The 14,003-nt window shown below is 44.0% G+C and overlaps 1 protein-coding gene across 1 annotated transcript; it reads left to right on the forward strand.

Annotated features, from left to right (window-relative positions):
* Positions 1–1,528: 1,528 nt before the first annotated feature.
* Positions 1,529–6,308, forward strand: rps19 (ribosomal protein S19). The gene is made up of 6 exons (XM_086114169.1): positions 1,529–1,589; positions 2,246–2,316; positions 2,658–2,758; positions 4,515–4,698; positions 4,857–4,911; positions 6,256–6,308. Exons 2-6 carry the CDS (start codon positions 2,246–2,248, stop codon positions 6,283–6,285), a joined length of 441 nt encoding a protein of 146 aa, XP_085970295.1. The 5' UTR covers positions 1,529–1,589; the 3' UTR covers positions 6,286–6,308.
* Positions 6,309–14,003: the final 7,695 nt, after the last annotated feature.

Here is a 14,003-nt window from a genome sequence, read left to right on the forward strand (position 1 = left end):
GTGTGATTGATGTATCAATTAAGATCACCTGAGTTGTGGCTGTTCCTTGGTAAAATATGAAAAAAAGTGGACATTACCTGTTTGCGGCGACAAGCGGTTGTCTTCAATCTACGACGACGTATCCCTTTTATGGCTGCATTTATACCCCCGGCCCCAGCACAGACCTCTAAAACTGTGCGACAGACTAAACCTGGTTTATAAACCTCCAGCTGCCTCATATCTATCTCCCCTGTCTGTGCAAACATATCAATTGTGTAAATGTTGTATCATGGATGCCCTTTCTGTCCAAGATGTGCAAAGGGCAACGCCGCCACCTCTGCCAGCCAGGGAAATATGTAAATGAGACACTCAGGCTCACAAAGGACTGTCAAAGCTAACTGCTATCAACATGCAAAGTGCTTTTGGAAGTATGTCTGACTTGGACCTGATAAAGATGATGAAGAATATCAAAAGGTCGTGTTGTAAGCGAGCGTGAGACAGACGCACGGTGCGCGGAACGGAGTCTGCGCCCCCTCCCTGAAGAATATATAGGCCACCCCTGGGCTCTGGCTTCATACCATCCGCATGATTCCGTGTGATCTTTGACGGCTCGTTCAATAATACATAACATGCAACGACACAAAAGGCGAGAAATCAAAACCAACTACCCAGAGCTAAAGCCAGTGGACAAGAAAATGAAAATGGGTTGAGAGGGGAGTTTTGTGAGGAGCACTCGAACCGTTACTGTGTTGTTGTTGTTTTTTTTTGAATATGCAAATTGCTTTGGATGAACTCAAGGTCTGACGGTTTCTGGCTTCGAATATTCACCCAAGCAGAGAAATCTATTTCAAAATTATTCTCCAGTGGAATTGATGAAGGGTTAAGCCCCAGGCAGCAGTGGCGGCCAATTTTTAAATAAAATAATTTGTTGACAGGGAGAGATTGATGCAGACTGAACTCTTCGATCATTGCAGGATGCCCCTTCAACTGTGATCGGCAACAACCATTAGGGGGGCTTTGATGTCCCCCTTCTGTGGATGTACACGCACCCAGTTTGAAACCCTAAATTGAAAACCTAAACCCATTTTATAATTAGATAAGTTTATTTTTAAAAGCTCATTCATGAATTAAGAGCACAAAACCTGAATCAATAATCACATTTATTTTCTATCAATTTCTGTTTTGAATATTCGAATGATTCAAGGTGTAGTCTGCCTTCTGCCTGAAGTCAGCTGGGATGGGCTCCAGCAACTCCCCACGACCCTTTTCAGTCAGGATAAGCAGTGTTGGAAATCGATGGATAGACATTCATTGAACATGAATTAAAAAAAGTTAAAGTAAAAGTTTGTTTCCAAAGTTGTTTTTTATTATTATTGAGGTCTTGTTATCGAACCATTCTCCCTTTTTAATCAAATATGTCATCCGAAGATCACACAATCAAATTTACATATTTTAATGAATTTAAAAGTTTTGAACTGAGCTATCAAGCTTCTCCTTGTGACCAAAACACCACCTCGGCGTAATCTCGCGTTACTCTGCGAGAATTCCCCCTGATAACGCGGGTGGGAAACCCCGTTGTACCCTCTTTCCCTTCGCTGTCCACAAGCAAGGTAAACGCGCTGCATTATTTTCCCCATTTCATTACGTTTATTTCAGTCAAATCTAACTTTGCGTAAGCGCCATGCGTGGATATAATTACCCGAATCAAGCTGTTTCTCTAAAAGCGGGTCTCTGTGTGTGATAACAGCAAGCATGAATGAGTTTAGGAGCTTTAGTAGGCTGTGTGCTTCGCGGTCCTAGAAATGGCTGCTCCCATGCCGCCTCGTTATGGCCTGCTAGCTGGTCTCCTTTTCAGAATCAACTCGTGTGCCTCGACCTTTTTCCGCAGTGTCCGGTTCAGCGCTTGAAATCGCTACCTGGACTAGTGCCGATTCAATGAAGCTATCTGTGTCTTTGCTTTCATCTAAAAAAATAATTTGCGACGCGACATGCTAACTGAGGACGAGCTGCACGTGAAGCTAATGCCGGCTGAAAGATGCGAATGCGCACATTTACCGTTGTTGATATTTCTGCTTGCGCTATTATTTGAAGAAGTTAAGATCACAACGAGTTAAACGTTTAAAATGGGGTCTTGTCATTGTGAGCCGTGGCTAATGGACTGTCCGCTGTGCTCGCACACCTTTCATATACATATAAAACGGGCTTCCTCCCACCCCTTAATAATTCCGGAGTCTAAAGGCTGCTTGGCTTTTTTTTTTTTTTTAAGATGCCAGGTGTCACGGTGAAAGACGTCAACCAGCAGGAGTTCGTCACTGCACTGGCTGCCTTCCTGAAGAAGTAAGCAACCGGTGCATCCCCCTGAAATGGCAATGGGTGTTTATGTTGTACATTTTTTTGCGTGGGGAAACAAAACGGGGTTTCGGACTATAACCGATGATAAAGATTTGGTTTGTGGAAGTCATTTTATCTCCACGCACACACAGCTCACTTGTGATTTCTGTCATGGTACAATTCTTTGTCAGGTACAATGTCATAATTGTTCATGTTTTTTCTTTATCATTTTAATTGGGGCACATTAGCATTTTAGAATGTGTCATGTAAAAAGGTTGTAACCGGAGTTCCATTAAATTTGATTTTTGTTGTGCTGAAGCTAAATGTGTCCTATTTTTGCTCGTTAGGTCAGGGAAGCTGAAGGTGCCTGACTGGGTGGACCTCGTCAAGTTGGGCAAACACAAGGAGTTGGCCCCCTGTGATGAGAACTGGTTCTACATCAGAGCCGGTAGGTGAAGTGCATCGTGCCTTCGTAACTTCTTGTTCCTGTTGAGCTGTTTGTGCAATGTTTTTAAGTAGTTGCAGCTTGCATGTAGTCAATCCCCGGGTAAAGGATCAAGCGTCAACACAAATAGCTAAACTTCAATCTCCAACTCCAATCAGAAATATATGTGCATAGTTTTCCACCCTGCTGTCTTGGGTGTGAAACCTATTAGGGCACTCCCCTGGTCTGCAGGCTGACAAGAAGCAGGGTGCTAGGGTGAATATATAAACAATCATTTAGAGGGGAAAAAGGGATTTGTGCAAATCACCATTATACTGCTTAACATTTTGGAAAACATTCAGTGTGAAAGCAAACAATGTGTGGAGCAACAATAGTGGAGCCTGCTATTGGGCTACAAAAACCACATGTGTGAGGGTGGGATCCACATTTACGATGTTAAGCTTGCTGACACTTTACCAACGACTTGCGCCGTCATCCCTCTTTGATCTCCAGGCATAACCACTCAAACCAAGAATAATCAAATTTGTATGTTGGTTTAATGGTTGTATTGGAAGGAAATGGGTCTGTCGCGCTGAAATAATGAAACGCTCGGATGCTACCTTAGTAGCAACAGGCAAACTCGATGTAAAGGGCGCCGAGCTCGCCCCGCATGAGCGTACGTTAGTAAAACCTAATTCCTTGGAACCTTGAAAGCCGCTGACTTTGTGCCACATGCTCACCAACCGGCGGTGCGCTGAGAACGAATGGGTCGGGCTGAGGATGGGAGAGTCGCAGCTACCTTTAGCCAAACTTTGTCACGCATCAAAATAACATGGAAGGTTTGACGGCACAATGGACGTTTTTTTAAGTGCTCTGTATCATGTCGTTGTATCAATCAGTCAGAAAATAATTTGAGTAATTTCTTTCTCTGTAACCGTTAAAAGAACCATTATGGGCGGTGCTTATTCATACTGCAGTTAAAAAAAAAAATCCCCAAGGGTGGTTAAGTTCCCATCTGCTATTTGCGTCAGATAAAAGCCAAGCCAGGCCAACAATGGTGACTTTCCACACATTTTTGACACTCCCCTTATGAGCCGCAAATATCGCGGGCTGGATTCACATTGCTGATTTACGTGTGAAGCCAAAGCAGCAAATGTCTTGCGTTCACATGATTTGCATTTGCTGCCTGTTGAGCGCTGGTCAGCCAACGAGCCAATTCAATTCAGCCCTCTGCGTCCAGACTCTAACCGAATGGCGTGCGTGCCAAGCAACCAGTCATTAATTCAACCATATGTGTCACATGTTACCGCCATCACAAATGAAAGCGGAAACATGACAATTGACGGCCTGCCAAATACGGTTTTTGGCATCTACACGGGGCCCCTTCCTCAAAGCGCTCATGTGAGCCGAAGGCCACAAATTCCCTTACTTGTGCTTACCTCGATCTGCCCCGACTATAAATATTTAACGCCGCATGTTTCTTTACAAAGCCTGTTTCGAGTTGCTGCATTCACATGTTCACTAGAGATCCATGCGCCATAATATTTCTGTCACATCATTGTTCAAATGACATTTCTTTATTTCGTGGGATTAATGTTGGACTTGAATGTTAGTTTTCTTTAAACGAGCTCATAACAAGGCGCGATGCTGCACCCGGAGACAAACTGTGCACTGAATCAGTGGAAGAATATATCGTCTGTTCTCTGGGGCCTACTCACTGGCCTGATCGTGAAGTAACGCATTGTCGTCGTTTTCTAATCTTTTGACTCTGCTTGCACAGCCTCCACAGTTCGCCACCTGTACCTACGCGGGGGTGCCGGCGTGGGCTCCATGACCAAAATCTACGGAGGCCGCAATAGGAACGGCGTGTGTCCCGCCCACTACAGCGTCGGATCCAAGAACGTGGCCCGCAAAGTGCTGCAGGCGCTCGAGCTCCTCAAGATGATTGAGAAGGACCCCAATGGGTAAGCCGGCGCTTTGTCTTTTTAAGGATATCATGATTGGCAACTAATATGTCTGCATTTATACATTTTTTGTTATTGTTGTTGTTTCCTGTTGTGAGGTTGAGCTGTGTCCCGTTTTTTTTTCCTAACTTTTTCTTTTTAACCTTCACCTTTTCCAGTGGTCGCAGACTAACCTCCCAGGGAACCAGAGACCTGGATAGGATTGCCGGCCAGGTGAGCAACCATTAAAAAAAAAAAAAAAAAAATCTCTGATCAGAGGGTGGGCGGAATCATCCCAAAAGTTTTTTCCATGCGTGCATTTGATGAAACTCATTCGGACTTTGCCGACAAGTTTCTTCCTGCTTTTGAGTCCCCTTATGCTCCCCTCACAAATCAAAGCAGCTGAACAAAACACCCATTAAGCTTCGCCGTACTTTGATTATGGCACTTGGCGGATATAAACAGCGAAGGTTGCTGCAAGGCTATTTTCAAGAAATGCTTCAAACGCCTTCTTCATTTTAAGTGTTGTGTGTCTGTTGTGCAGCCGTCTGATCGATACTGCCCACTACAATTGATTACCCATGCGGATTTGTGCTGTTTTTGTTTACCAGAATGTTTTTTTTTTTAAAAGTAAGGGCAGATTTCTTATTTTGAAGCCGCTCAAAATGATCAACCTGCTTTCATGCAGATCAGGAATGACAGAAATCTCCACAAATTTTGAATTGTTGCACCTCTAAAAGATGCCACAGGTAGACTTGATTCTCCCGTGCAGATTTGCCGTTATTGCGGACCACAGTCTCTTCTTGGCCTCCTTCCCTGCTAAATTTAGCCTCACTTGTGTGTGAGAAATATGTCACGCTCGGATGAAAGCATGAAAGGAATCTCGTTTTCACTGTGATGTAACTCCTTCATTCAAGCTCTTGACCTTGGGCAAACGTTATCTGTCGGCCAAGTGAGTTGTGTTGCGCGTCTAACTTTTATTTCAAGAAACACGTCACCCTCTGGTCTTGTCAAGAACTGGGGGAGGGGGGGCAGCAGGTGGCGCTGTACTAATCCAAGGGTAAAAGGGGTGAACATTAGGCGGGCGTTTTATGCTTGGCGAGATGTCCGTATGGTGCTTTCTCCTTGTTTACCCATGCTAATGAGCAGGAAGCAGACGAGCACCACACGCGCGCTTGCACACGCCCCCACCCGTCACAAACAATTGGCAGGAAACGTGTTGCGGGGCCCCTGTGACTAACGCACCCTTCTCAATGTGCAATGCCTTTTCACTCTTGTGTCAGCACAAGAAAAACGTTGGTTTTGGCAGTAATGACTCCAGGTCCCGTGGCATTGTTTTCAAACATCCCCCGTTTGGAATGCACTGTTGTGCACTGTCATCAAGTGAGATAAATGCGTGCAAATAGAATATAAAAGAGCCGAGAGGCTTCATTTGATCAGTTGCACCAAGCCGTTGAGGCACTTCCCCCAGCAAGTTGATGTATTTTCATTTGCAGACGTGGATCTTAACATGCACAAGCGCCGCCGCCTGCTGGAGTCGTTATAAGATGCCTGACGCTTTGTTTCTCCTCCCAACAGGTTGCAGCCGCAAACAAGAAAAGTGCTTGAATAAATCCTTTGGAGAAATGAAATGCTGTCGTGTGATTTTTGTTTTTCAAACTCTTGTGTGCGAAACCAACAAACAAATGTCCCGTAATTGAAAGTCTTCTTGCTTTTCATTGGGTTGTCAATAGCAACGTGGCCAGCAAAACAGCTTCAGTGGTGATCCGGACGTGATACAAAATGATCAAAACCAGCCTCGGTTCGACTGATCACTGATTATTAAGCAAGCCGTGGGCTTAATTTCCATCTAAAGAATAAAACCACTGCAGCACTAGCAAAATGTGGGTAAAATCTTCACTGTGATGTCGGTGAGGATGGATAGAGAATATCCAATTATTTCATTGAGCAATTCAAACCATTGACCCACAATGCGGGGGGGGTGTGTGTGTGTGTGTTTATATAATTAATTTATTTTTTAGTCTACAGCACGGCTTGTCAAACTCACGGCCCCGGGGCCAGATCCGGCCCACCACATCATTTTATGTGGCCGGCAGAAGCAAATAAAGCATGTCAACTTGCATGATCATTGCTAAAATTTGTAACTACATGTCAAATTTCATGTGTAATAAATAATGTAGCTATTTTGCAATAATTTTGTTTTCCTGTTTTCACTTTCTTGAACAATAATTGAACAAACTACCGTAGTTGACTGATTTCAAAACTAGCCATCCAGCAATTTGTTGTGTACAAGTAATCATACAATGAGACGATTAAAACATTTATTTGGTTTCACTGTCATAACGGCCGAGGGAAGACATAACTCCAAAGTGGCCCGTGACGAAAGTGAGTTTGACACCGCTGGTCTCGAGTCTTTGCCATATGTTCAAATTCATTGTAAGTCATAGGTGTCAAACTCAGGTCCTGGGGGGCCGCTGTCCTGCATGTTTTTCAAGTCTCCCTGTTGCAACACATCTGATTCAAATGAACAGGTTCAATGTCAGGCTTCCGCAGAGCTTGCTGATGATCTGTTCATTTGAATCAGGGGTGTTGCAACAGATAGACTTGGAAAACATGCAGGGCAGCGGCCCTCCAGGACCTGAGTTTGACACCTATGTTGTAAGTGAATCTTTTTCATCAGTGATCGACTCATCAAGTTTTGCAGAAGCCTGATCACGATCCTGATCATTTGAATCTGATGTTTTAGAGGACGGAGCCCGTCTCAAACAGGCTGGCTTCGGGACTATTAAGGACCGGACTTCAGCAACCCTGTTTTACATTTACCCAGTAAGTATGTTGTACGTTGATGGCTGGCAGTACTGTAATTGTTTTACTAAAAAACATTTCCATTGATTCTCGGGGGGGGGGGGGGGGTAACTTTGTTTAAAGTTTAGCAAAGGATACAGTTCTCTTGTATTGAACGGGTACAAAATACATCACATTTCCACCACTTACCCCACCCCTCCCTCAATTAGTTCAGCGCAATATTAATGTCCAAACCACAATGTAACAAGAATTACACATGCATGCGTCCACCATGTTTTGTATGTCGACTTGCTTATACTATATCTTAATGGTGTGGCCGTGGTGGTACCTGAAGAGCTAAAATTTTTATTTAAACATTTGTCAGTACTTTGTTTTAACTAGTTTCGCAGTCACTGACCTCTGACAAGTCCACAAGCTACTCTTAAAAATGAAAGAAAGTGCCTCCAGAGGGCGCCAGAGCACTGTGAGAAACATCTCTTTGAACCTCCTCCCATCCATGGAAAGTAATCCTCGAACCGCCTTTTTGGTATTTGAAATATGCAGTTTTAATTGTGGGACAATTCCAGCATATCTTGGCCAATACCCCCACCCCCCCTACATATGCAGTGCTTTTATGCTTCAGTCGTAACTGCTTCAGGAGCGTTGGAGAGAAATGAAATCGGCAGTAAAATATCCAGATATTTGTGGTCCGTTTCATTTTGAACCCACAACTCCTCATGATTTTCATCCCTCAGTGCAAACGGCAAACATGTTGATGTGGTGCTCAATGCTCCTGTGGTTTGAAGGTGGGGAAATTGTGATTTTACCCACTAACACTCATCCATTTTCCAGCCCGCCTTATCTGTAAACAACCTTTCTCGGGCCTTGACCCCTGCCAGTCTGCCCCACCCGCTCTCTCGGATTTGGCGGCGTCTGGCTGTTTTGTTCCAGCGGAACCTTCCCTTTGCTCTCACCCCTGTAATTTGCCGGGAAGGCGGATAAACATGCCCTTCAGTGTTTGGAAGAAATGTATGGAATCCGCCATTCAAGGTGTTACTGTTTGCTTGTACTTGTCTGTGCAGGCTTCACAGAAACAAGTTCTACTTAAAAAAAACGCAGAGGTGCACCTGAGTGTTTTGCTTATGCCGTTTTTATTTCCGGCTTGAACAAGCTGCGAATGGAATGGATGCAGACCTGCCTCGCACCTCCTTCAGGCTGCGAACGGCAGATAGCGAAGAAATGTCTCTCCTGCTCAAGTCTCTCCAAAATAGCGCTGCTATCAAGGGAGCCCCTACACACAAACACACACACACACAGTTTCATGCCCTGTGGCTTAACATCCATTTGGGACGAGGTGTACCTTCCCAAAGTTTTCCCAGCCTCCCCACCATCTAAAGAACAGCAATGATGAAAATCCCTTCCCTCTTTCCAGTTCTGTTTTGATCCAATGAGTCTTTATTTATGTAGCACTTTCACACCAGCTGCAGCAGTAACAAAGTGCTTTACAGCCCATGTAGGATAAAATAACAAGAATACAACAGAACGCAGATGAATATGAAGACAAAAGTTTAGATTCCCAGCTTTTATTTCATGGTTATTGTGTATTGAAAACAGCCGCATAAGCTTAGCCATTATAGCGCTAGCTTAAGGCTCATGCTAACGTGAGCAATGATTACCATCTGTGTCACTGTTACAACACTTTAAGCAATTAATGGCAATTTAACAAACATGACTGCAAAATGGCCTTCCCTTGTGTCAAAGCCAGACGGCCAGCTACTTTGTGACACTTCATGTGTCCCCCCCAAAAGAGAGAGAGAGACATTGCTACGTGAAATGATTTTCTATTGTGTACCGAGTGGCACAATGCCTGTACTAGGAACTATCATTATCAGAATACCGGTATTGGTTGGTCCAGTATCATCAAATATTTTGACCAAATTGTTCAAATTCATAAAATATTGTTTTCTATTTCGTGAATAGCACCTCTGCAAATACAGTTTTACATTAGCCGCTAAGCTGATGAGCGGAATCTGCTGCTGTCTGCTATCTTTTGGTATTGGTGGAGGTTCATCTGGCCTCTGGTCGTGTCAAAAACATGATCCATCCAAGAATTCCATGTGGAGTATTTTCCACGTGTTTGTGTTGCGCCTTCCTTGTGTCCGTCTTCTCTAATCCCCCATCCTGTGTTTGGCCTGAAAGCAGGCGGTGTCGACATGCAACGTGCCGCTCGCGCCGGCCTGGCACCACAGTGTGCGGCAGCACTACCCCACAACAGGTGTGAAGAAAAAAAAAATTGAAGCATGTGTCAGTGAGGTTTGGCTTTATGTGTGCGTGTCCCCCTTGATTCCGAATCCCCTCCACCTGTCAGGAGGAGGACAACGAGGCACGCAGCAGACGCTGTACTCAAAGCCACCCAGACTGTACAGTGTTTGTTTGGTTTTTTTATGTTTGTTTTTTTCACACATAATGCCATTGTTTCTACGGCTTAGCGTGCGTGCGTGCACACTCGTATCACAGCTTTCAAGTCGTTCCGACTTTGATGCAGTGGTCTGAGGCTTTGGGTTTTATTTTTTCATCGCACAATAAAAGCGGCGACAAAGAAGAGAGAACGTGTGCCGCACGTTGTGAAGGCGGAGGTGTTTGACAGTGTAAGAGGAGGAAGTGTGTTTGGATCTTTTGTGTGTGTCTGTGGTCTGCTCCTCTGGGGTGGGATGACCGAAACAAATCCATTTAAAATGAACCCAAAAGCTCATGTGTGATATTAATTGATAAAGATGAAAACAAATTTTTTTGGACTGTAGTTTTATAAACGTATGACATTGTTATTTTTCCTGTTTTGTTTTGTTTGTAACCATTTTATTTTGCTCAGGATTTTTTTTTTCTCCCCAAAATGTTAGTTTTTGTTCAACTTGGTAATGTGTCGGGACAGATCTGGCTTTTTTTATAGTCGTTCATCTGCTTCGGATACCTGCTTCAGATTTGGGCTCAATTGAGAGAAGTTGCTCAACGAAGACCTTGTGGCGACTTATATCAGTTTTTGTTCACTGAATCCTCAAAAATGATCATCAAACTTTGGTGCTATGCTCCGACCACATTAGACGGAATAGGCAAAAAGGCTTTGCAGTCACCACAATTTTTTTTGTTCCCGCTGAGTGAATTTCATAGTCTGAGTCAGTCAAAGTACGAGGGCCTGGAATGTGTGCAAATTCAACCCCTGAAACTAGCATAAGACCCCATCCCCAAAAGAGACACTTGGGCTCTGCTATTTTGGATTGAATTAGACATTTTAAGTCCGCTTTCGCCAATTTCCAGGCGTCAAATTTGAACGTAATGTAGTGCATGTCATCCCAGTCATTGCCAGAACACCCGCAGTCAAACCCTCGATGTTAGATGTGCTTCATGCATGAATTTGCGAGTTAAGATCAAAACCGAGAGCCCCTCGGCTCTCAGCATTGCGCTTCGCCTCTGCTCCAAAGCTTCCATGTCATCAATAAAACATCCTAGCCAAGTTCAGGTGTTTTATCTTTACTGGGATGCCGAGCAGTGCAGCGTGACACCCCGTCGGCTGAATTATGTCAAAAATGACCACGATCAGGGAAAATGTGATGAAATGAAAGTGGAGTGGACTATTATTAACCGCACAGTGTGCTTATCGACCATTCTTCATTGTTCTGCAAGAGTAAAAAGAATGTTCTGCTATGCAAACGTACAAGCAGTAACAAAAATAAATAAATACATGTACACAAAATCACAACAACAATAATAGAAATGGTTTGCTGCAATTAATAGTGTATCGTAACCTGTTACATTTGACCATTTATTATTCTTTTTTTCACGCGGTAGTGTGATGAAGTGCATCAAAATGGCTGGCACTGAATAAGTTAAGGTCCAAAGTTGTTGAAGTAAGTCGCGGCTATTCAGTCACTGTTTTCAACAGATCTTCCACATTTCGACTGAAAAGTCGACTGTCTCTGGTCATCGATTTTGGTGAATTAGCTCCTCAATATCTCCATCTTTCAGACTCTTTTGATATTCTAGCCTATTTTTTTCCCCCCTTGATATCCAAACAGGTGACCTTGTCCGTTTTCAATGGGCTTTTGTGTGTCCAAAGATAAGCAATCTGTTATCGTTCGCCGTTTCAATGGGTTACTGTTTGCCTCATGCGCTCGCGTGTCAGGGAGAGAGCAAAGCTGCACGGAGGGCGTGTTATTGTGGGAGTAAAAACGGCGGACGTTTCCTGTCGGCGCCTATCGGCAAACACAATGAGACAGAGGTGAGGCTGTGTTTGGGGAAATCTAATTAAGGACGACTGCTTTCAAAGCGTCCCACAACAAAACAGGCATCAACATTGCGCCCCCCGCCCCCCCCCCCCCCCCACGGCTTGCGTGAAGCGTAAAAAGGGTGGATGTGGTTGGAAATTCACGTGTCTCGGATGTTGGGTTTTACTGTCATGATGATTGAGGCGTTAGGATGAACCTCGGCAGTCGTCCTTGGAAGTAGCAGTCAATCATAGCACAGTAAGGTCTGTCTTGCTTGGAACTCTAGTGGGATTCATAATAATGCTTTACTGAGTCTCAGCTCTTCAGTACGGCACTAATATTAGCAATTCTACACGGAAGATAAAGCATTTGCGTTGCTGAAACGGTTAAAGCACTGTCACAGATTTTAATTCGCGTGAACATGAAGCTAGCGGACTGACAGGTGGTTGTTTTCGAGCCACATGGTTTAATTCAATGTTTTCCTCCTTAGTTTGACAGTACATCTTAACAGATGTGATAGTGAATATTTCTTAAGACCAACCGTGACGCCAAAAGTCACACTCATGTCTATATTTTTAGAGCTCTAAATTATAATTGCACCTGCGAGTGGTTTTCGCATACGAACGGCGACTCACTCGCATGTGGCTTTAACATCATTTTCTGTTCTTTTTATTGTCTGCATGGGGCAAGTTTGATCGACCACTTTGGAGTGGGTAAACTAATTGCCTTGAAGAAAATGATCTGTTCCCTTACGGGACCTTAATGCACAAAACTAATTCTCGTGAGGCCTGTTTTTGTGAACTGTGGCCGAATTTTGGTTTGCTCCTTGGGACCCGGCAGAGCACATGGATGCGCTTGTGTGGTTTCCGGATGGAGAAATGGGTCTCTCTGTGTCTCGATGTCTCCTTTTCTCTTCTCATTATTTCCTATTTCTTATTTTTCATTGAGAGAGAGAGAGAGAGATTGGTCTCAATCTCTGCCTCCCGCCCTTGTCGGTCGCAGCTGTGTGCCGCAGCTGAGGTCAACAGCCACCCATCTGCACGCGCGCTTCTCATGAATACAAATATCTCAAACTGCCAGACAATATGGAGTGCAAAAGTAAAGATCATTTCAATATTTTGATTGCTCTGCAGTCGGATCCGACCCGTGGTGCATGTCTTGCTTCAAAAAGGGTCCGTCTTGAATTATATTTACCAGAATGAACATTTTGGGACTTAAAAAAAAGGCTCAAAAAATGACAAACGCCTGTGCTTTATTTTTTGGAGTGGAGAGTGTAATCTGAAGCCTGTGTTGGCCCGTTTTATATATATGTATATATATATATATATATATATATATATATATATATATCAAAAAAGATTTCATGGTCTAATTTTAGGAAGTAGGGACAGGCAACAAATGCAATTTTTTTCTCTAGGAAACTGCTTAATAGAATGTTTCACAGTGAACGTTACCATGCAGATATACTGTATATTCGATCATTTGAAAAATCTCACAAATACAATTCTTAAACCTGTTGAAAATATCCTTTTTAAATCCACTCCTGTCGATCGTACTTTGTGAGCGAGTGGTCCTAAGTGTGACATTGAGCATAAACCAGCTAAAGTCTTCAATATCCCTTCCCTCAAAGTTTGCCCGTCGCACCCCCCCCCCCCCCCCCACACACACAAAAAAGTATACTTTTACTTCTCTGTTACATCCAGTCATTATATTTCCGCGTCCTTCCATATTTAGGATGATCGTGACGTCCACGATCCACTGCAGCCAGCGCCCCTTCACCTTGCTGTTATCGGAGGAAGCAGCGTTGGGAGTTATCGCATGTGATAGCCTATCTGACTTTTCCCCTAAATTGCCAACAAACTTAGGGGGAGGGTGGGACGCCCCCCAATAATTTACATTTTGTGCCTCCTTCCCGGATATGATCATTTTTATGTCTTTGGAAATGCTATACGGGAATATTAAGCCTGCCTTCAAGGGTTGGACTTGAAAGGCGACGTGCCTTCTTTCTCCTCCTCATTCTTCCCCACTTTGACTCTCACTCTTCTCACTTTGTTGCTTTCTAATGATGCTTTCTGCTTTCTCCGCCTTTTAGCTCCCAGCAAGCAACTATGTTCCTTTTTCCTGCCGCTTACCTTTCTCTGCCCAGCTGGTGGGCCAGCCCGGAGTCCGTGCGTACGATTCAGGCGCGTAATCTGTTCTCCCTCCACCCTCCTCCCGTTTTTGGATTTCCATTTCAATCACGCATTCACAGCTGGAACCGAGACTGCTGTGCATGTAGATGAG

The sequence above is a fragment of the Hippocampus guttulatus genome, chromosome 6 (assembly GCF_054856545.1).
Source record: "Hippocampus guttulatus isolate MCC_2025c chromosome 6, RoL_Hgut_1.0, whole genome shotgun sequence".
In the NCBI taxonomy this organism is placed as follows: domain Eukaryota; kingdom Metazoa; phylum Chordata; class Actinopteri; order Syngnathiformes; family Syngnathidae; genus Hippocampus; species Hippocampus guttulatus.